The sequence below is a fragment of the Castor canadensis genome, chromosome 4 (genome assembly GCF_047511655.1).
Source record: "Castor canadensis chromosome 4, mCasCan1.hap1v2, whole genome shotgun sequence".
NCBI lineage: Eukaryota > Metazoa > Chordata > Mammalia > Rodentia > Castoridae > Castor > Castor canadensis.
In genome coordinates this window covers 182,847,337-182,870,051 of record NC_133389.1, presented here as the reverse complement: position 1 = coordinate 182,870,051, position 22,715 = coordinate 182,847,337, and the positions used below count along the sequence as shown (strand labels likewise).

The following is a 22,715-nucleotide window of genomic DNA, read 5'->3' as shown; positions in this document are numbered from 1 at the left end:
GCCCCTATTATGACTACAGACTTGCATCTGGAGAGATGCTTTGAGGAATGATAAATATTTGTTTGTACCATCAGGACATTGCTAAGTAAAGCAGCCATAGTTCCTCTCATTTGCTCTGGGACTAGGGCTTCCAGGGAACAGGGCACAGTTTGTATTGGCTTTTTTTTCTCTCTCCTTAGCCTCTTCGGTGATCTTTGGTCTGAAAGGCTATGTGGCTGAGCGGAAGGGTGAGAGGGAAGAGATGCAGGATGCCCATGTCATCCTGAATGACATCACGGAGGAGTGTAGGCCCCCATCGTCCCTCATGTGAGTGTCCATGCTCCAGCAAACCTGGTTGGCATTAAATTCTCCTCTTTTCTGACTGGAGTTTTGAACTGTGCCAGTTTGTTTTTATTAGAAAGACTGACATATAACTTGAGTTGCTTGCTTCTGCATCAGTGGTTGTCAGCTGGTTTGTCTTTTGTTTTATACTCTAGGGGACGTTTGTCAGTGTCTGGGGACATTTTGTTGTGACAATTCAAGGGGGTTGGGAGGAGGTTGCTATTAGCATCTAGTGAGTAGAGGCCAAGCTACTGCTAAACATCTTACAATCGCCCAGCCCAAAATGTCATCAGGGCTGCCGTTGAGTGGTGCTAAATGGGAAGGGACTGTACCCCATGCACTTCTGGATGTGTTATTCTCACCAGTAACTGAATAGTTTCTGGCAGAGTGTTCTTACTCTGTCCTAGAGGATAGAGTTGGGAGATTAAAGTCTTAAGGGCAACCTGGCATGATGGTACAGGCCTATAATCCCTGTATTAGATGGGGAGGGATAAGGCAGCAGGATCATGAGTTCAGGTCCAGCCTAGGCTACATAGTTTGGGGAAAACAAAACAAAAGAAAGTCTGAAAGGATCAGGGAGAGGCAGTACAAATAATCAGGACCCAGAAAGAACAAAAAAACCCAAAATGGCATGGAAAAGAAAATGAGAAGTTTCCTACCTCTATTGAGACTGAAATTAAGCCTTCTGATAAGCTCTCAGGTGCAGAGAAAAAGCAGCCAGAAGGTAGTGACATTAAGTAGCTGTTAACATGCATTGTATAACAAATACAGTGCACGTATAGAAAAATCCCATAATTCTACACATAGTTTCCATAATCCAGATTACATGATAGAAGCACTACATATACTAACACCCGTTACTCATTACTTTTAGTGGTACTGGGATTCAAACGCAAGGTATCTCACTTAATAGGCAAGCACCCTACTGCTTGAGCCATGTCCTCTGGTCTTACCAGTTGGTCGTTAACAAACAGTGTGATGATGGCCTTTGTAGCTGGTCATGAACATGAGGAGATGATGACTGCTGCCAAACTGCTGATGACAGAGGTGAGGATTAGCACATTTGATGCTGCAGGGCTGCCCTTGTTCACCAGGGCTGCACTAGCCTTGGAGCCCGCCTGGAATTGCTTCACATCCAGAAAAGGGCTTCAGCGAGAGCCCAGAAAGGCAGATCCCCTGGAGGATCATACCTAACTAACACTGCCATCCCAGAAATAACCAGGCTGTATGGTGACAGTTTGGAGAAAACATCTGGGTTTGTTTTTTGATGGCTCACAGTCTCCTAAATTAAGAAGGTATCACAAAAATGTTGAAAGGAAATGACATTTACTGTCATTTCTTGTAGGTATTTTTGTTCTTTCAGTTAGGCAACTGCTCTGCCCCTTGAGCCATGCCTGCATCCCTGTTTGGTTTTTAGATAGAGTCTAACTCTTGACCTGGCTGGTCTTGGACCACAATCCTCTTACCTGTGCCACATGTGTAACTGAGGTTACAGGTACATGCCACCATGCCCAGCTAAATCGTTGAGATGGCGGGAGGTGGGGGGGGGGGGAGTCTCACTAACTTCTTGTTCAAGTTGGCCTCAAACCTTGAACCTCCTGATCTCTGTCTCCTAAGCAGCTGAGATTACAGTCATGAGCCACTGTGCCTGACTGAAATATTCTTTGATGCTTTTCATTCACTATATGTGGATTTTCTAGCAAAATGTGAAAAAGGAATAGGAATATGGTAAGATAGGCTTTAAAAATTAAATGTTAATCAAAATTTGAGGAAGAATTCTGGAACTTCTGCTCTCATAGACATTTTTGACTGTCTTGGATCAATAATTGTTCATGTTTGTTAGTATTTAAAACTAATTTTAATTTAAATTGGAAAAAATTGTGGATTTTAGTTTCATCATTAGTGAAAAATCCAGGTTAACAGATCTTCATTTTTTGAAACAAGTATGGGTTTTTAATATTTAATTAAAATGCCATGAAAGTTACTTAAATGTCTTATGTATGTTACAGCCTTTCTTCCCATTTGTGGCAGTGTGATTGGTGTCTTACTAGTATGGCTTCCTCTGTTTTACTGATGTTCACAGTTTGAGATGAGATTTAAACACTTTAGTGAAGAAGAGGTATGACCTTCACTATGAGAATTTTGTTGATTCTGAATTCATTTTTCCAGCACTCGGGTTTCATATTTTGCTGTTTTTGATGGACATGGAGGAATTCGAGCCTCAAAATTTGCTGCACAGAATTTGCATCAGAATTTAATCAGGAAATTTCCTAAAGGTGAGTCTGAGAAGTAAAAGCAGTTGAAATTCATTTAGCTTTGCTGTTTGGGTAACTGAGTGTGTCATATGCCTGTTCTGCTTTGGCAGAGTTGCTGATGACTTCTTAGAGTGGGCTGACAGGCAGGTGAACTCTGGGGTTTATTGGCAAAGGTGGGGAGGCTGTGCAGTCTCGTGTTTCTTGTGAATTGTCTGTGGTGTGCTTTGCCTGTCTCCACACTGAGGAAATTAGACCAAATCCACATGGCACTGTCTTATAGGTGACAAGGTGGAGACCATTCGTGGTCATGCTTGTTCAATTGCACAACAGTGGGAGGAACTGTCTTTCTTTCTTGAAAGATTATTTTCTTTGGCTCTTTTCTGATAGGTGATGTGATCAGTGTAGAGAAAACCGTGAAGAGATGCCTTTTGGACACTTTCAAACATACTGATGAAGAGTTCCTTAAGCAGGCTTCCAGCCAGTAAGTATAACTCCATGTAGGTTGACAGTGAGGCCTGCCTTGCAAGCCTGAGGTCCTGAGTTCAAACACCAGCACCGCCCAAAACAGAAACAAAAAAACATTCATCATTGTTAGTAAACCTTAAAATCTGGGCTGGTGGAGTGTCTCAAGTGGTAGAGTGCCTTCCTAGTAAGCATGAGACCCTGAGGTCAAACCCTAGTACTGCAAAAACAAAGCAAAACAAAACTCCATGCAGAAGGACAAATGCCTGGTATTTTTTGCCCTTCAGATCTTCTGATATGGTTTAGTACTAATGCTCTCTGTCTCAAAAGTTTCCCTACCAAGTTAGCTTTCAAAATCATTAACTAAACCTAAAACAAATAAAGTTTGTTACTCAGCTCTGAGTCACTGTAATGAAATACCCAACTCAGGTTACTCATGAAATAAAGGGAGTTTTATTTTAGCTCACCATTCTGGACTTCAAGTCCAAGATAGAGCAGCCCCATTGTTTTGGGCCTCTGGTCAGAGTGGCACATCACAGTGGGAGCACATGAGAATGAGTGTTTATATCTTGGGCCAGAAAGCAAGGAGTACTATGGGGATCCCACAATCCCATTAGAGGGAATCTCCACAATGACTTAAGATCTCCCAAAAGCCTCCACCTCCTTAAGGTCCACAGCACCTCTCTGTAGTGCTTACACTGAGGACCAGGCCTTTTTTTTCTTTTTCTTTTTTTGGTGATACTGGGGTTTGAACTGGGGACCAAGCCCTTTAACGTGTGGCCATTTGGGTATACTACCCACATTCAAGCCATGCAACAAGTATCAAGGAAATGATCCGTCCATTTTAAAATCTGAAAGACTCCCTGTCCAGTTCCGGAAGTTAGTCTCCAGGCACTCTTCTCTGCTAGTGACCGTATTTCTGATGTGTTTCCCCAGGAAGCCTGCCTGGAAGGACGGGTCCACTGCCACATGTGTCCTGGCTGTGGACAATATCCTGTATATTGCCAACCTTGGAGATAGTCGGGTATGTGGCTATGAGCCATCCATTTAGGTGACAGCATATTTCTAAGGGGGGCATTTTAGCAAGTCCTATCTGAACCTTGTGGTGGGGTTGCTGCGGGGCTTCTGCCATTGTGACCCTGGAAAGAGAACCAGTAGGTGAGCTGGAGGCAGTCCATTCTGTGGGAAGTCACGTGCCTTGCAGCAATGTCAGAGTCAGAATCTGACACCTGGATTCTTCCGCTCTTTGTTCCCCACCACCACCGGTGATTTCCTCTGTGTGTACTCTTGAGTGATGATGAGCTTTGAAATTAAACAGTGTGTAAGGAACTTCACTATTCATTTCTCCTACCTCAGATTGTACTGAACAAAAAGTTAGCTCTGCCCTTCAAACCGTTGTGAAAGTTGTAGCTAGAAAAATCCTAGGTGGCTTCCACTCAGAGACTGAACCCAGTCCACCTGGCAGAGAGAGAAAGCCCAGAGTGGTGTTTCTCGTTGACCACAGTTGTAGCAAATGTTGCTGCTCTTCCAGCCAACCATGTTCTTTAAGTTGTCACAAAGAGGAGCTGCCCACACTTGTGCAGCCTCCTCAGACCTCTCACCCCTGATCCTGATGCATTACCAGGCGTGAAGCATTGAACTGACAGATGACAGCCCCTCCTTGGTGGAAGTCATGTTCTGTGATCCTCTGGTAGACCGGCTCCAGTATACATGTGTTTAGGCCAGGTGACTCCAAAAAGAGCAAGCAGGAAGAAAATCGGCCAAAAAATTATTTTTGAACCCAGACCCTGTTTGAATCCTGGCTGTATGTGTGACTTTCGGCATTTCACATATCCTGGGCCTCAGCATCCTTCTTTGAGAAAGTACCCAGTAAACCTACTGATAGAGCACAATGGAGGTCAGCATACTTGCTCTTGTCTCTGCTTCTCGCAGACCACAGACTCACATCTTTGGCCTTGCTTCCTTTTTGTGTCATTGATGTGACAGTGGCCATTGAGTGATTAGCTGTGATTATTTAGCAGAGCTTGACACCAAGACAAGGAAGTAGCTTTTCATCCTGACTGGTGTTTCAGCGACTTTACTATTTGACACTTCTTTGACCCTTGATTTCTCTAAACTTGTATTCATCAGCATATGACCAAATATGAAGCTCCGTGGTTAGCCTTCCCCTTCAGCTGGTAGCTTTAGATGCTGGTTTATTGAGTTTCATGACTTAAATAATCTGCATTTCTCAGGCAATCCTGTGTCGATACAATGAGGAGAGCCAAAAACATGCAGCCTTAAGCCTCAGCAAAGAGCATAACCCGACCCAGTACGAAGAACGCATGAGAATACAGAAGGCTGGAGGAAACGTCAGGTAAGCAGGAACTGGCAGTAGCACTCAGGAAGAAGGGCTGTTGACTGTAGGTGTACCCAGAGACCTTTGAGGAGGAGAACTTTCTTGTTATGCAAAGTTCAGTGTGATGAGACCCCATCTCAGGTCTAAGACTGGTGGCATACATGATGACTATTGCAGGATTTTACTTAGGTCCTAGTGGAAGCAAAATGTGAGCAAGAAATGGACTTCCTTAAATTTGCAAAAAGACAAAACCCTTTTGTCTTTTATTGATGTTCACCATTTGCAATATTTTCTCTGTCCCAGAAAGCTTCTTAAATACTGTCTTTTGTCACACTAAGTTAGTTTTAGGTGAGCTCTCCAAGAGGGAAAATCTGAAGTGGTTAAGACAGAACAAAATTAGAGCCAGATGTGGTGGTATGCACCTGTAGTCCTGGCTGCTTGGGAGACTGAGGCAGCTAGGATCCTTGAGTTCAGGAGTTCAAGGCCAGTCTGGGCAACGTAGTGAGACTCTGTCTCAAAAAAAAAGAAAAAGTTCACAGCGTGTGCTTACTGTCTCTGGCAGCAAATACTGTATCTTACCTGATCTGCCTTTCGCAATTCCATTCTACTTGTCTATCTTGGAAAGCCATGTGACTTTTCTGGTTTATCATTTGCCATCTCTTCCAGCAGGGTGAAAGAGAACTTCAGTCTTTATGAAAATTCCACTTGAAGGACACTGCTTAATGAATTTGATCAGAATTATTTTTTGGCTTACTGTATAGTTTTGTTTTCTCTTGGAGATAAGAGAGAAGTAATCTGTCAGTGTAAAACTACAGGGTCCTTCCAAGTGTTGCTGTTGGCCCAGGCTCAGTTTAGTCCATGGCTCAGGACACATCTGAACAGGAAGATCTCTTAGAGTCAGCAGGTGACTGAACCAGTATGAGGAGTTTTGGTTATAGTTACATGAGCAGGATGGGATCATAGGCCTGGTTTTAGACCTTGAGTGGTACTGTTTGCTCAGTTTTTGCACCATGAATACTGTTCAGGTGAGTACATGGAAGTTAATGCTTGAGGATGTTAACCTATTGTAAGCATCACCTCCTCTGCCCTTTCTTTTACTTAAAAAAATCTGCTTTGGATAAGCTCCTGGAGAAGATTTTGATGTTGACAGTCCTAAGGTTGAAATAAGGCCAGCTGGCTGCATTGAGTTACATCCCAACGCTGGCTTAAATCAGAGCAGTATGGAGAGTCTCAGAGGTATCAGGTAACAGTTAGTGCTTTAAGTGAACCCTTCCTTCCAGAGACTGGCAGTAGATCCCTGTTGTGGACTCCTCTCCCACTGAAGTCAGGGCAGCATCCCCACCCCCAGCTTTTATTGTTAAAAATTTCAACCATACAGAAAAAAACTAAGTGATGCAAATTTTAATGTCTACTACCTAGATTCAGTAGTTACCATTGTGTCATGTTTGCCTTCTCTGTATGTATCAGACCAAACTATTTATTATAAATAAGATTTTCTTTAAAATTTTTTTTTCAAGATAGGGTCTCCCAATATAGTCGTAATCCTCGTAAGTGCTATAAATTACAGGTGTGCCCCACGATTCCCACCTAAGACATGGTTAATCATGCATCTCCTGAAGATGAGGTCATTTTAGATATAGTCAATGACCATTTCACACCTAAGACATAACAGGTTATATAGGCTGTCTAAATTCTATCTGTAGTCACATTTCCCTAGTTGTCCCCAAATTTTGTTTCGAACTAGGGTCTAATCCGCACGTGTGTTTATCTTGGACTTGAGTTTGTTTTTTTCCTCAGTGGAACTGGGGTTTAAGTTCAGGGCTTTGTGTTTGCAAAGCAGGTATTGTACCACTTGAGCCACACCTCCAGTCCATTTTGCTCTGGTTATTTTAGAGATGGCGTCTCTGAAACTATTTGCCTAGGCTGGCCTCAAACCATGATCCTCCAGATCTCAAGCCTCCTAAGTAATTAGGATTACAGGCGTAAGCCACTAGTGCCCAGTTTGGGCTTGAAATTTTTATTAGACTTCAAACTGTGTTAGTCTAGTTAACAGTTGCATAGAGTCACCAATGTTCCAAACTCACTCGTTTCTTTGTTGTATCTTTTCCGGGTATTTTTTATAAACTGCAAGTTAGATATAAAGCCTTCTTTAGATTCAGATTGTGTTTTTAGCAAAAATGTTTCATTGTGGGTCTGAGGATGTAGCTTAGTAAAAGAGTGCTTGCCAGCAAGTATGAGATCCTAGGGTCGATACTCAGCATAAAACAAAGCTTTATGGGGGATGCTCTATATTTGACAGCCCCTCATTTCAGGAAGCCTGTACTCTCCATTAGTGAGACCAGATCCCAGCACTTAGTTGTGCTGCTAACAATCAGGGGGCTTCGTGTTTTCCTGCATAGTCAGTAGGTAGTCGGGGGAAGGATGCACTAGTTCCTGTTAAGTATTCTGTTTCCTGTCAGCCTTTCACTGGATGGTTTTAGCATCCCTTATTGATCTTGCATGAGTCGTACTTCATTAGGGATGGCAAAGGTGACCCCCATCCGTGATTCTTACCACTGTATTAGCAGACATTCTGTGAGTTTAGGCTCTCCTCACCAGTGGATGATGGCATGTTTTCTTCTGAAAACTAGGGCGAATGTTTAATTCTTTCCTTCATCATCCATTTGCAAAGTGAGCTAGTAACCCGCAGTGGTGGAGAGGAGTGTTTTGTCTTTCATGCTTTCTTTATTTGGTATGTTAGGTTGACTCTGGGCACATGGTTGTTATTTTCTGCTGCTCTTTATCCCACACAGAGCGAGGGGAGGAAGCTCCTTCATGCTGGCTGTGTCCTTTTCACATGTTTGCTGTAATCTTTAAGAACCAAATCCATATGCTGGGGGTGTTCATTTCAATGCAGTGTCATTCATTCTGAGTGCATTCAAGAACAGACAGGGCTATAGGAAACTCACAGCTCGTTTAAAATTGCAAACTTAGACTGCTGTTTCTTAATTAGATTTAGCATTACAGGGTTTTCTCCTAACTGCTTTGATTTAATATTTATAGCTCTTTCATGCGAAAATCTTGGTTTCTAATAACACCAGTATATTTGTTTCTCGTTTGTCAAATAGCTTCAAAGTCATAGTGTCAGAGTTACCACTATTAAAGAAGTTTAGTGTCCCTGCTGCTCATTCTCAGAACGTACCTCATGAAGATGTACTGTCAGGCTACTATGTGCAGTAGAAGAGCTATTTGCCATGGTTTTGTGACTACCTTGGTTATTAATCATTACTTTCAGTTTGTTTTCAACCTTAGGGCTTTTTTCCTTTATAAGTTACATGGAAAAATTGGAACCTCTATGTATTGCTGGTGGGAATATTTTGCAGTCACTGTGGAAAACTGGTGTTTCCTCAACAGTTAAGCAAGACTTAACCACAGAATCCAGCAGTTCCACACCTGAGTATATATCCAAGAGAATCAAAAACAGGGACTCAAAATAGATTCTTGCACAACTGTGTTCATAGCAGCATTACTCACAGTGGCCACAAGGGGGAAGCAGTCTATGTGTTCATTGACAGGTGACTGGATAAGCAAATACATATTCATGCAAAGGTGTGTTATTCAGTGTTGAGGAGCAGTGCACTCGTGATGCTAAAACGTGAATGAGTCTTGAGACATTATGTTAAGTGAATAAGCCAAGCACAAAGGGGTAAACACTGTATGAGTCCACTCATAGGAGCTCCCTAGAGGGGTCTGATTCCTAGAAATAGAGAGTAGAATTGGGGATGCTTGGCTGGGAAGGGGGTAGGTGCTTAATGGAGACAGAGATTTAGTTTGGGAAGATGAGAAAGTTTTGGAGATGGATATAGGTGATGGTTGCATAACAACATGAAATATTTAATGCTTTAATACTGTGCAATTAAAAATGGTTAATTTTATGTTCTGTATATTTTGCTACGATACAAAAATGAAAAGCCCTTTATTACATGGTTCAAAACCTAAATTAAATAAAAGGACATGTATAGGTGTCATGCTTTCAACTTCATCCCTTTTATTCCATTTCCTAATTTTTTTCCCTGTGTTTCTTTTATTGTTTTTGGTATGACTAGGGTTTGAACTCAGAGTTTTGTGCTTACAAAGTAGGCTCTCTACTGCTTTAGCCACATTTCAGTCCATTTTGCTCTGTTTTGAGATGGGGTCTCACAAATTACTTGCCTAGGCTGGCCTCAAATCAAGATCCTCCTGATCACAGCCTCTCAAGTAGCTAGGATTACAGCATGAGCCACTGGCGCCTGGCTTTCTGGTATTTCTTTAAAAAAATAAAAAACAAATATGCATATGCATTTTTATTTTTCCTACTCTGAAAGTAGTATGTAGCAGGAAATTCCTCTGAGAAGGTGAAGATGGTTTTGTTTTTTACAAGGAGGGAGTCTGAATAGATGAGAAGCTTTCAGATAGCATTTAGATTTAATCTGTCAGTACCCTGGATCAAGTGCTGATCTGTTGTGGTCCTCACAAGGACTGGAGCTTCCAGTTATCTCTGTAGCACACATCAGGTTCATATGCCAGCCTTGGGCATCTGCCCAAAGAGGGACCTTCAACCTCCCAGACTTAGCTTTGCATATCAGTCATGGATAGGCTTTATTGTGACCAGGGCTGTCTCCATCTTGACCCACATACTAGAGAAGCTGTCTGAGCAGTCTCCACCTTGCTTTAGCAGCCAGATGAGCCTAAAACCCCAAAGGAATAGGAAGTCTCGGTCTCTCTAATTTTGAAGAAAGAACTAGAACAGAAAGTATTAGCAGACATAGATCCAAGGGCTGTGTTGAATGGCATGCCCACAAATAGAAGATAGAAAACAAGAGAAATAAAGCAGCACAAAGCAGAAGTTGAGAGTGTGGAAGGGCCAGTCCTAAGGAGGGCTAGTGCTAAGGGACAGGTAGATTTGCCAGGTAGGTTAAAACTTTAAAAGCCATTCTCCCTAAGCATTGTGATCTTGGGGGAACACTGGGAGGAGAGAGAAAGAGAGAAGAGAGTGAGTGAATTTTCAGCAGTTAGTTGGGGGAGAGCCTGCCTTGAAACTTGGAGATTTCTTGAAGTGATTTCCCTTGAACCCACAACCCTACTGTTGTTGCTTTTCATCTGTTCCTACAGCAGCTCAGGAGTGTGATGTTTTCCTCTGGGATATTGCTCAGCAACAGGAACAAGAGGTGCAGCCTCTGTGGCACTCATTCTTCTTGGTCCAACTGGTGAAATACACGTTTTCAGCACTGAGCTGTGCTGCCCCAGCACTTGCTGGTGGTACCTGGCTTCTGGGACCGTCTTACACAGGTTGTCATTGCACCTTTGCTGCAGTTGACACAGGATGGTTTGTGACTGGGGAAGGGGAGCCACACCACAACCCAGTCACTTGGTCACAGAACAAGAACACACTCAAAGCTCTTAAACTTTGAGCTGCTTCCTCAGCTGGCTTTCGTAAGACTGAGTGACCCTGCTCCCGTCTCTGCCTCAGATCTGCTCCTGTGCACTATGGGTTCCTCTTGCTGTTTAATAGTTGGTCTCCCAGAAGATTGCTTGGATTTTTATAGATGCCAGCAGAAGTCTTTGGGGGAACAGAAAGAGTCTTAGTTAAGGATGCTGAGCTGTGAGCCACAGAGGATGACAGGGTTACAAGGGGTCAGGATAGCAGCCCAGGCAGGCCCAGGTGAAATTTCCTGCCACATCCATCCATTTCCACAGCATCTCCAGAGCTTGCTTGTGACTTGAGATCCTCAGTGTGACACTGAACTATTAGACACAAGCTTTGGTGTGTGCCAAGCGGCTCACACACTGTTGAGTGTGTATTCCCTAACCTGGTTTTAGAGATGGTGACCTGAGAGCCAGGGAGGTCACACAGGAAGCCTTAGGTACTTGTAAATAGGTACCTTTTCCTATTTACAAGTCATCTCCTCATCTCTTCATTTTGTTCTCTACCCCTCCTCTAAAAATACAGTGGGTGATACAGTGCTGTCCAGAATACTACCATTTATATGCACACTAAATCATACTTAAGGTGGGAGCTGTCGCTGACCTTTGTAATCCTAGCTACTCTGGAGGCAGAGATCAGGTTTGTGGTTCGAAGCCAGCCCTGGCAAATAGCTAGTGAGACTTTATCTCAAAAAACCCATTATAAAAGTAGGGTTGGTGGAGTGGCTCAAGTGAAGGCCCTGAGTTAAAGCCCCAGCACTGCAAACAAAAAACAAAAAAATCATACTTAATGTAAAGAAAGTGTGCTTTAAGGACTGGGGATGTGGCTTAAAGTTACAGTGCTTGCCTAGTGTGTGTGAGGCCCTGGGTTCTGCCCAAACAAAAAAGTGCTTCAGGATCTAGGAATAGTCACTGTAGGTGCTTTCTAAATTTATCTAGCTAGGTTGAAATGCCACACACCCCTCGATTCCAGCCATCTTAACTCTGTCTCGGCTTTAAGATACCTGAACAAGTCCAGGCTAGTCACGTTCAGCTGGGGGCTGGGGAGTGGGGTATGTCTTGGCATTGTGGTGGTGAGAACCACCGTTGAGCCCATTCAAGGTTAGGATGGGCAGTGCTGTCTCAAACCGCTGTTCCCACTGTTGTGTAGCTGGGTGAGGTCCCTGCGGCAGCAGGAATATGAATGACTAGACATCCATCTGCATATTTGAGATTGACATGTCAGTGCTGGCTAACCCACTCCCAATTTCTGCTTGTAGGATCAGATTCTAAGTACTGTGGCCTCACAGTATGTCAGGTAGAGTCTGAACATGTTTTCCCTCATTTTAGGGATGGACGTGTCTTGGGCGTGCTGGAGGTGTCCCGCTCCATTGGGGATGGGCAGTACAAGCGCTGTGGGGTCACATCTGTGCCTGATATCAGACGTTGCCAGCTGACCCCCAATGACAGGTAAAAAAATCACCTTACTAAAGGTACAGGTGTGCACATACATAGTTGTTTTTTTCCCTGACTTTCCAGTTTGTACCCAGCCTTTGCTAAGGGGCAGGGAAGGAGGTTGTCAACACTGTCTTAAGGCACTGTGATTGTCCTTGGGGGTGCAAAGATAAATAGAACATGGTTTCTGCTCTCATGGGGTCCATACCGGTCAGGGAACACATGTAGGGATGGACACTTGCAGTTCAGTGTCACTGGAGTGTGGAAGCTTTGGCAGTGGGAGAGGGGGTACCAGTAATAGCAGCTAGGGACTTGGATGGTGGGGAAAAGATGGAAGAATGATGGCAAGGTTTTGGGGAAAAGATTATGCAGGGCCCTCAGTTCTGCTGAGGTGCTTGAATTTCCAGGTTTGTTTTGGTTTGGTTTGGGTTTTTTCCCCTCTCAGCAATACTGTGGTTTGAACTCAGAGTGTCATACTTGCTAGGCAGGTACTCTACCACTTGAGCCACACCAACCCTTCTGTGTGTTGTGTTTTTGAGATAGGGTCTTATGAACTATTTGCTTGAGCTGGCCTTGAACCATGATCCACTCTGCCTCCTGAGTAGCTAGGATTATGGGTGTGAGCCACCAGTGCCTAACTCCATTCATAATACATGGAGAACCACGAGAGGTTTTTAAGTAGAGCCAAGATATGTGGAAAAAGAAATCTGTTCAATAGGTGCCTCCCTTTTCCAGATGCCTAAAGACAAGGCACAAGTAATTGTTAAAGATGAAGTTACAGAGCTGCAAGCCACTGATGCAGTGACCCTGGTCCGATGGTGAGGGCTAAATTCAGCTAGTAGCAAGAGGGAGTGAGGTGAGTGCAGGAAAACAGGACTGAGCAGAAGAGCAAGCTGAGAGAGCATGGTGGTCACACTGCAGCTCAGTATCCCTGTGGGCATAGCTCCCAGTGCCAGCTGTGGAGAAAAAGTGCATGCCTTGCTTTGATGTTTGACTTCTCAAACCCTTCTCCCTACTCCATATCTGCCATCATGTGCCATGTTGTCCACCACCCTAGGATCTTGAGACATTTCCAGCAACCCTCTCCTCTGGTTTTCTAAATGATGCTCTATCTGCTCCAGACAAGGTCTGGCTCATCCTTCTACCACACTCATAGCTGCTCTTACCACATTGTAGTCACAGGTCTGCATGGTTGATATTTTGGGTATGATTCTGGACACTTAAAGGAGTAAAAAGCATGCTTGCTTGGACTTTCCCCCCCTGTGTCTCAAGCACAGACCGTGTGTTTGGAAAATTGAGTGAATGCCCAGTTAGAAGAAAACAGAGATAGGCATTGTGATGAGGAAAGGAAGGTGGCTACCTTAAAACTGTGTCAGGAGAATGAGTGCTGCCATGCTGAGCCTACAATGTTCAGAGGCTTCTTCAGGCAGCCTCAGGGAGGGGTCCTAAAGGGAGAGTTCAAAGCAAAGTGAGAACCATCTCTTCTGGGGTCTTAGACTCTCAGGTGTGAAACATGCTCCCAAGGGTGTTTCACTGGGGGGTGACTTCCTTCTCAGCTTTATGTCCTGGGAAATGGCTTGGGGCTTGTGGTAATGAAATCCAGGTGTGGCACACCTGGTGCCGTCAGGGCTTGTCCTTGTTTGTCTAAGCACAGCATCTAGTGTTGAGATGTCCATAGGTATATTTATGGGTAGGGAAAATGGTAGGACCACTTTTGATGTATGATATTCGACAACTATTTTTAAGTAGTTTTATATGTGGTTTCATACAAATTACTTTAAAAATTTCGTAGCCACTGAGTCATTGGACAAGTACTTATTTTATCTCCATTTCTAGGCCATTCTGTATTTATAACGCTTGCTGCTAAAACACATTCATGTTTCTTCTTTCCATAGATTCATTTTGCTGGCCTGTGATGGGCTCTTCAAGGTCTTTACCCCAGAAGAAGCCGTGAACTTTATCCTGTCCTGTCTGGAGGTGAGAATCTAAAGGGGCAGCCCTTGTGCTCTTTTTCAATGTTAGCTCTGCCCAGGGAACTCACTGGTCACTTTGTCCTGCCAGCCTCAATGGGGACGACACATTTCTCCCCCAGCTACAGTGTCAGGAAAATGACAGGGGCCGACGACTTATTCACTCAGGCCCCTCTCCCCTGTGGTAGGATGAAAAGATCCAGACCCGGGAAGGGAAGCCTGCCCTCGATGCCCGCTATGAAGCTGCGTGCAACAGGCTGGCCAACAAGGCGGTGCAGCGGGGCTCTGCAGACAACGTCACGGTGATGGTGGTGCAGATAGGGCACTGAGGCACTGCAGGCGTGGTGCTGACTCACAGGGATATTGGTGTGTGCACTCTGTGTTTTGTGTACTCCTGTGGGACTCCCATGGTTGTAAATAAAGGTTTCTTTTTTTCCTAGTTGCTTGAGTTCCCTTATTTCACTGAGCAACTGGGCCCTTCAGGGAAGGGTGTTTATTGGCTTTGGAATGAGCTCTGGATCTTTCCTTTCAGAACCATTGTGGGCATCTTGGACTGACTACAAGTTATGTGACGTTCTGCAGCTGGCGGTGTCTTACTGGGCTGTTTTATCCTCCTAATCATCCCCTTGGAGAGAAAGGGCTTTGCAGTGAGAAGATTGAGGTGGTGACTGATTTAGACCAAGGCTAGGACCAGAACCATTCAGCTTTTCATACAGAAATAATGTTAAATCTTAATTGCAGGAGTCCAGGCTTGGCCAGGAACTAGGCCATGCACAAGACTGTTAAGTGTGCTTGCCCTGCAAGGCCTCCAGAAACAACTCAGTTCTGTTCGTTCCTGCTCCTCAGTGAGAGACTGCACCTGGTTGAAGGACTCTGGAACAATGGGCTTAACAGGTCTTGAGTCTTTGGACATCCAAACAGGCACTGCCACATTGAGTGGTCATGTCACCATCCATCATGGCCTCCAGTTCACTGTCATATCTTAGGACAGTGCAAGCAGTTGGCTCTGCTGGCCTGAGGTAGACCTGTGTGATCAAGTAACATCTGCACGAGATGTCTAATAACAGATAAAGACAGCGTATATCAGCCTACAGTGTAAATGCTTTTCAAGCACTTCTTTATATTTAAAATGTCATAACTAAGTTTTTTAGTTGAGCAGCTCTTGGGTCTTCTTGTGTAAATGTTTGGCTCAGGATGATGTAAGATGCAAAAACTGCCTTTCCTGAACCTGTTAAAGTTCACTCCCTACCCCACCCCCACCCTTATCACTGTCAGTCCAGATACCCTGAATGCTCATGCAAACTTTAGATGACTTTTGGGGTAAATAGAAAACAAATGAAGAGATGTTGGTGCTGCCCCTGCTCCAGGGAATGTTGGAAGCAAGGTGTGCTTCTGCTTGGTGATGAGGACACAGGACAGTGACACCAGGAAAGAAAAGAGCCTCAACTCGGTTAGGAACATGATTTATTTTGTAAATGTTTTCTTACAGCAAGCCAGAGGCCCAAAGGCTGACTCCTGTGGCCCTATGTGCCACTGCCCCTTCTGGGAGAAGCTGGGCACTGGCTTTCTCCTGTCAAGGCCTTCCCTGGCACCTCCAAAAAGAGCTCCCCTGCCCCAAACCTAGGGGCCTTCCAGAGTTTACTCTTCACTGTGCTATGGTGAGCCTGGCCTGAAAGATTAAGGTTCCGAATCTCAAGTCTGCCCTTTATTTTTATAGCTTTTTGCCATCACATAACATACATCAAAGTCAGATAAATACATTCTACCCGGTGACACACAATAAATACTGAAGTGACTTGCTGTGTAACACAAGTATTGAGAAAATGAGATATGTGCATATGCGGCTTTTTCATGGGTAAAAAGATAACTTCTCTAAAATATGTGTGCCCACTGATACTTTACAAAGTGAACACCCTTTATCAAAGAGTAGGGGAGCTGGGACCCAGGCCAGCCTGTGCTTCCTGGTAGGGTGGGTCTGAGCCCTACTGAGAATGTACAGAGTGGTTGTTTGCCTGGGTCACTGTTTGGATGACCTGGCTTGGGAAGAAGTTTGAGTTGAATGTGGACAGGAAGCTTGGATCATTCAGCCTGGCTGTGGTCACCATGTCCTGGGGCCAGCTGGAAGGCTACATTACTGTGGCCATTTTCCCCTTCTCTCCCAGACTTGAGCACCCATGCCAGGCCAGCTGGGCACCTGGGAGGTCCAGCAGCCCAAGGGGGTGGGGGTGTGGGGTTGAGGGGAGGTCAACAGCAGGCAGGCGGTGGGGCCCCAAGGTCACTGCTGTGAGCCTTGTCCTCTTCACTGCCTACTCCAGGGCCAGTCCTGCACTTTGGGAAAAGTTGGGGTTCGGGGAGTGGGGTCTGCATTTTAGCAAGCGTAAATAAAATGAACGCATAATCAGCCTGCTCGAAGAACACTGCACCTCAGGGAACTGCTCTCCCCTCCCTTAGCACCATCGCCTTCACCACTAGTCTCACCCAGTAGGAAGGGCCATCGCAAGGTAACTGCCCAGGCAGCAGAAGCCTCGGCTTCACCTGTCCAGGTAACAGGTCAGTAGGCAGGCTGTGTCTCCAGTCTGCAGAGGTGCTCTTCATTTTTTACTTGTCCATGGGGCCTAGCTGTGAGCCAGAACCTCAGAGGGAATGGGGAAGGAACTTTGGCAGCGGCCAGCCTCTGCAGAGGGTAAGAGGAAGCCTTGTCTGTGGAAGGGGCAGGGGTGGGGCAGCTCCCCGGTTAAGGCATTTCATCCGCTAGTGGGGCTTGCGCTTTGTCTTGCCTCCTAAGTAGGCACAGCTGCTAGAAGCCAGGTCAAGTCACACTGCCCTGGAAATCCCTGTTCAGCACCCCTCAGGTCCTTGAGTTCCACTGGCAGGCAGAGGCATGGTGGGGGAAGAGGTGTGCAGGAACAGGGTGAGTGGTCACAAGTCTGCTGTTGGCCTGTGCTCCCTCTAAGCAGCAAGAATACATAGTTTGCTTCCCCTTGGTGGCCCCTTGCCCCTGCATAGGCTGACCCTCTTCCAGGTAGGGGCCTGGTCAGAACTCCCTTAGCCAACCTATGAGAGTGCTTAAGAAAGTTAGAAAAGGTTGGGCTGGGCTGAGGAAAGACTGAGGTTCTGTGGGGCCATGGGGAAGCCAGGTCTGCAATTGGGGATGTAGCAAGTGCTGTCAGACATGCTGTTGGATGTTTCCAGGACAACAGGGCTCATGGCATCCTGATACCATTGCTAGTTCTCGGACTACTGGTTTATGCAGCACCTCCTCAGGACCTCCTGTAGTGGCCAGTGTGGGCAGATCCATGTGGGCTTCTTCCTTCATGTGGCCACTGTTAGTCTGATTTTGTAGACGTCTCTGGCTGGTGAGGGCAAGAGCCTGTAGTGGCTGGCTGCTCACACACCAAGGAGCACTGCACTGAAGTGGGAGCCACTGCGTACCATGAGGGAGGAGCCGCTGGCATTGTCCAAGAAGACAGAGGTGTACTGCCCCATCTGCAGGAATGGCACCTGTCAGGCATTGGGCTGGCCCTACTGCAGAGGCTCTGGCGTCCTGCATTGTGCCTCAGGGGCCAGTGCCCACACTGTTGCTCACTCGGTCCCACACAAAAGGGCCCAGGTCTGGGGCCAGAGTGAGCACTCAGGAATTCTTGGACTCAAACCAGCTACTCCTCCAGTGCTTTCTCCCCTCCTGCAGTTGATGTGTGTGGAAGCAAGCCCTGGCTCAGGGCTGGAGGGAGCCTGAGTCTCACAGGTTTCTCTGCCACAGAGCCTCACAGGTCTGCCTGCAACCTCTGACACAGCCATGGTGACAGGACTCCTCTGGTCTGCTGTTCTAATGTGGTTCACACACCAGTATCATCACAGCCCTGGGGACTCCCAGACGCAGGCGACCTGCATCTGAAGATCCAGGGGGAGCACACACCCCTTTGTTCACCAGACCACCCTGCCTTGAACTTGAGAGGGAAAGCAATGCTGGCGGCCACCGGAGAGCACTGAGCTGCATGGAGCTGTTACTCCACACATCTGCACTTCTTGTTTAGCAAATCCACCTTAACATCAACAGCCCTACATTTACCAAATCCCTGCAGTACCAATGAAGGGGTCGTCACTTAGGTCCCACGTAAGAAATAGCTTCATCTAGGGCTGCTCACAACCACGGGGGCCTGGGTGTCATGAAGCACCATATCCACCCTCCACTAGTTGAGAGGGAGAGCCTGGGTAACTTGGGCACCAAGCACCGCAGTATGGGGTGCTTGGGAGATCTGAAAACCGGAGACCTCACACCAATAAGGTTGCTGAAGAGGCCAGCCTCCTGGGGAACAGTGGACTTTGGCGAGAGAGCAGAACCTGAAAGCTGGCTCTGTATGGGCCAGCACCAGTGCACAGTGTGTCCTGGAGCCTCTCCCAGGCCTGGAGTCTGAGTGGGCTGCACCCAGTGAACCTAAGCACCTACCAGCATCTCTTTACCAGGCCCACGCACCTGCAGATACAGGACACCATTTACTGAGATGGTGAAGAGCTCACTGCTGCCCTCCAGGCCCATGACAGTCTCCAGGGAGCTGTAGACAAAACAGTGAGTCAGCCTGCTGGGAGGCCCCACCAACTTCACTCACAATCACCCCGTGTAACTGACACTGCCCAGCAAAGTGCCTGGTCCTGGCCCATCTTCCCTTGGAACTGGGTCTGAACTGGGCGGTGTCTGAACTGAGTCCTCAGGGAGGAAAGACACAGGACCAAAGGTGTGCTTCCAGCACTGGGAAAGACCACACCAGAACCATGCAAGGGGCAGCAAAATGCTGGCTGTGAGGGGAAACAGGCCATTGGCTAGTGTAGTCAGATGACAGCATAGCATCAGGTGACAGAAAAGCCTGTTCAGGCCAATAGATACAGGGTTTTCAAAGCCAAACTAAGAAGTTCAAGACCACCCATACATCTCCACTTCCTCCAGCTGAATGTGGAGTACCTGCTGCTGTTTGCCTGGGCTTGGTTCCAGGTGCCCAGCAGACAGGAAGCCAATAATCCCCGTGACCATGGGCCAGATGGTGCCAGATGGGGAGTGGGGGACCAACAATGGAAGAAACCAAGGGAAGAAAGTTCACTGGCGAGGGGTAGGAAAGGACTGAGGAGCACAGCATACCGGAGCCTGTCCGGGTGGTACTGGTGCTCTTTGGCCCCTAGGGGCTGGACCTGGACTCCTAGGGGCAGGGTGTGTGTGTGTGTGTGTGTGTGTGAAGATGTCAGATACCCCTACCCCAAGGAGTAGGACAGGGTCTTTCCAGCCTCAGGGGTCAGGACAGGTGGCCACTCACACGTTGAGCTGGCAGCGGGACTGTATGCAGATGAGCAGGCGCAGGCGGTCCCGGGGGCGCGGCGGCCCCCGCCTCGGCTCTCCTACAAGCACTGCGGAGAGGGCGGGTTGTGGTCATGCGGCTGGATGGACGGCGGGGATGGCGGGCGGTCCCCCCACGTCCCGGGCCTCACCCACGTGCAGCGTGGCGGCGAGGGCATAGAAGCCGGCCACAGGCGCTGTGTACTGGCCGCTGGTCAGGTTCAGACCCAGGCCGCGACGGAAGGCGCCCTCGGCGTCGGGCTGCAGGGCGCACTAACGGTCACCCCGGGTCCCGCTTGGGTCCCGCCTCCGCCCGCCAGCCCCGGCCCGCCCGACTCACCAGGTGGTACATGCCGAGCTCGTGCAGTGCGCGCCGCTCCACCAGCGCGTCCCGGCGCAGGCGGCAGTGGAAGGCGGCCTCCACGCGGGGCGCCCGCGGGCCCAGGGGCGCGGCCAGCAGCGCCAGCACGGCCCCCATGTCCTCGTCGGCGTCCTCCTCCTCTGCAGTCCAGGCCGGAGTGGGGCTCACCGTGGTTGGCCGGGCGGGACCACGCGTGCAGAGCTCTGGGTCTACGCGTTCGCGCTGCCGCACCACACCTGGCACGAAGGGGTAGGTGGACGCCCCGGGACCCAAGCCGCCCGCCCGCCCGGGAGCATCGCACTCCAGAACCCACAGGAGAGGCCGCCTGGGGAAGACCTGGAGAGACTTGCTTCCTGACCCTGCGGCTGCCAGAAACGTGGAGGCGGGCACCGGGGGGCCCTTGTCCAACAGCCTCCCCTCGGCCACACCCACATTCTTGGAAAACTGCAGGTAAATAATTCTGCAGCTCGGTTCTACTGGAAATAACAGTGGAGGCTCTGCAGTGCTGAAGATGGTGTAAAAATGAGCAGCCCATTGAATGGAAGGAGGAAACACTCAGTAGTACACAATACAATCAAATCCAGAAAACCACGCGAGCCCCCGCTCAGCAGCTGGCTACAATACAGAGGACAGTCTTGGGCAGGATCCAGGAGTCCCAGGTGCAGCACAGGTGCTGGTCCCCAGCACTTACCGGGACACCAAATGGCAGTCTACCTTCTTCTCCCTACCATGCTCCTCCCCCACCCCACCCCACAGATGGGGCTGGCCAGGGAGCACCTCTGCAGGTGCTTGCTCAGTCCACAGGTGGGCCCCCACTTGCCTGCCCTGCCCACCCTGAGCAGGCTGTGCCTAAGGGTGACACCCTTACCTTTCAGCAGCAGTTGGAACTCCTTCAGCAGTGACTCGGGTGGGATGAGAGGGCCTGGGGGACCTTGGGGACCGGGTGGCCCTGGGGGCCCTGGCAGACCAAGCTGGAAGAGAAGCTTGGCTGTGAGGACTTTTGAGGAGGCAGCCAGGGGCATCCTCTCTGCTGGGTCCTGCTACCAGGAGGCAGGTAGAAAACTGAAATCCCAGGTCAAACTCCCATGAATGGCACCTAGCCACCAACAAAAGCCACAGGCCCTGGAGTGTGAGGCTGGGATTGGGCAGGTGTGGCTGAGGACAGGGCAGGTTCTGGGTGGGGAGGCAGAGGACTATAGTCTGCCCATGCTTCTGAGATTCCGGGAGGAAGACTCCAGGCTGCTTTTGGGAACTTGCATCTCAGAGTCTGGCATTGGACCCCACTGTGCCTAGCTCACACCAGAACCCACACTGGGCTGGGTCAGAGCCTAGCACATAGCACAGTTGGTAGCCCCTTGCATGGAGAAGCTTGAGCAGGGCTAGGTAGCTCAGATGGCAGGGCAGTGGGCGAGGCCATGGTGCCACTCAGCCAGTCTACCTGCCTGGCCCTGCCTCCTGGGCTCGAGCTGGCCTTCATTTCCAGGAAGGTGATCCTTGCCCTCGATGGACAGAGAAACCCAACACCCAGTCCATACTGATCTGTGATCAATGACCAAGAAAGCAGCACAGCCCTGATCTGGAGCTCCTAAACTTTTGGGGCTCAAAGCAGGGGGCGGCCCTCAGGATCAGTCCCGGGTTCCTGCCCAGGCCAGGCCCTGAATGATGGTGGGAACCTACAGCTGCCTGCCCCTCGCCCCCCACCCCATGTCATTCCAGCCCACCTGAAGGTCCCTTCAGCATGTGGTACACATGGCCGGGGAGGGCTCCTGCTCCAGGATGCAGGGGGGAGAGAAGAGAGGGTCTGGCATTCCAGGGGTGCAGGTGAATGACTGGAACCAGGCCCCCAACTCAGAGCTCCCTGGGCCCCAGCCTGGCACTTGCTTCCCATGCTCCCTCCCTGGTGTGTGCTGCTGGAGATGGCTGGGCACAGCAGGGAGGCTGGTTAGGGCTCACCTTCAGCCGCCTGGCTTTGCCCCTGCTCCTCCTCCTGCCATTGACGCCCTTGTCGCTCTGCCTGACAAACAGCATCCAGGCATCCCGGGGGTCAACATTGCGTGCTCGCTCCATGGTGTGCTCCTGGAACACAGCCAGCCCAGCAAGTTGGTTCACCCAGAGGTGACCTCCCAAGCACTGCCCTTCAGCACCATGGCCCTTACCACCTGTGCTCTCATAGACAGCACACCCCACCCCACCCCCTCCCCTCTGGCTCTTGGAGGATGACACCTGGGGACAGGTCACACCACAGCCTAGACTCTCCACTCCTGGGAGGGGCAGGCCCAGGGTGCAGGAGGAGGATGAAGTGTGGAGCTCCACAGCGGGCACTGCTGGGCCACTAGGCCTTTACGATCACACTGGCCCTGACAGTCCCAAGAGGATCCTAGTACTGGCACCCACAGGTACTCAGGAGAGCCCAGGTGCCAGCAGACCCTCCTGTCCTTCCCCATGGTCAGAAGTTCCAGGGAGGCAATTTCAGCCTCAGGGCCACTGAGGGTCACAGAGCACAATGGGCAGGGGGACCAGGTGACGGTGAGATGTCATGACTCAAGGCCTCTGCAACAGGGATGTTGGTCTTCCTCAGCACTTCTAAGACAATGATGGAACAACACAGTGCAGAAATACCCATCCTTGTGCCTGCTGGGTTTCCAACAAGAGCAAAGAACCGGAAGAGGCCTCAGGCATGCTGGGCAGTGGGCCTCGGGAGGTCTAGGCTCCAGGCAGGGCAGCCAGCTGAGAAGGAAGTCCAAGAGGGCCAAGATGACGTCATGGGCATGGACTTCAGTGGCTGATAGAAGGTCCCGGGATGTGAGAG

The 22,715-nt window shown here is 48.6% G+C and overlaps 2 protein-coding genes across 16 annotated transcripts in view; one reads left to right on the top strand and one right to left on the bottom strand.

Annotated features, from left to right (window-relative positions):
* Ilkap (ILK associated serine/threonine phosphatase) overlaps window positions 1–15,491 on the top strand; it is a 49,649-nt gene extending 34,158 nt beyond the window's left edge. For 7 of the 14 annotated variants that reach the window (XM_074072123.1, XM_074072133.1, XM_074072124.1 and 4 more), the window contains 8 exons: window positions 180–306; window positions 2,491–2,597; window positions 2,964–3,057; window positions 3,975–4,062; window positions 5,273–5,394; window positions 12,148–12,267; window positions 14,148–14,229; window positions 14,755–15,491. In XM_074072123.1, coding sequence (XP_073928224.1) covers window positions 180–306; window positions 2,491–2,597; window positions 2,964–3,057; window positions 3,975–4,062; window positions 5,273–5,394; window positions 12,148–12,267; window positions 14,148–14,229; window positions 14,755–14,910 — 896 coding nt within the window. In that variant the 3' untranslated portion in view covers window positions 14,911–15,491. Of the gene's footprint in view, window positions 1–179; window positions 307–2,490; window positions 2,598–2,963; window positions 3,058–3,974; window positions 4,063–5,272; window positions 5,395–12,147; window positions 12,268–14,147; window positions 14,230–14,313; window positions 14,662–14,754 lie in introns of those variants that run through there. The other 7 variants (XM_074072125.1, XM_020174507.2, XM_074072126.1 and 4 more) reach the window with 6 other exon arrangements.
* Window positions 15,492–15,669: 178 nt separating this feature from the next.
* Window positions 15,670–22,105, bottom strand: Erfe (erythroferrone). 2 transcript variants are annotated; one of them, XM_020174538.2, is made up of 7 exons: window positions 21,860–22,105; window positions 20,775–20,877; window positions 19,886–20,142; window positions 19,698–19,806; window positions 19,526–19,616; window positions 18,697–18,775; window positions 15,670–17,708 (listed from the first exon to the last, which is right to left on the bottom strand). In XM_020174538.2, exons 1-7 carry the CDS (start codon window positions 21,971–21,973, stop codon window positions 17,610–17,612), a joined length of 852 nt encoding a protein of 283 aa, XP_020030127.2. In that variant the 5' UTR covers window positions 21,974–22,105; the 3' UTR covers window positions 15,670–17,609. The 2 variants fall into 2 exon arrangements, with proteins under 2 accessions (XP_020030127.2, XP_073928237.1); XM_074072136.1 differs by lacking the exons at window positions 19,698–19,806; window positions 20,775–20,877; window positions 21,860–22,105 and having other exon boundaries at window positions 19,886–20,616.
* Between the last annotated feature and the right edge of the window lie 610 nt (window positions 22,106–22,715).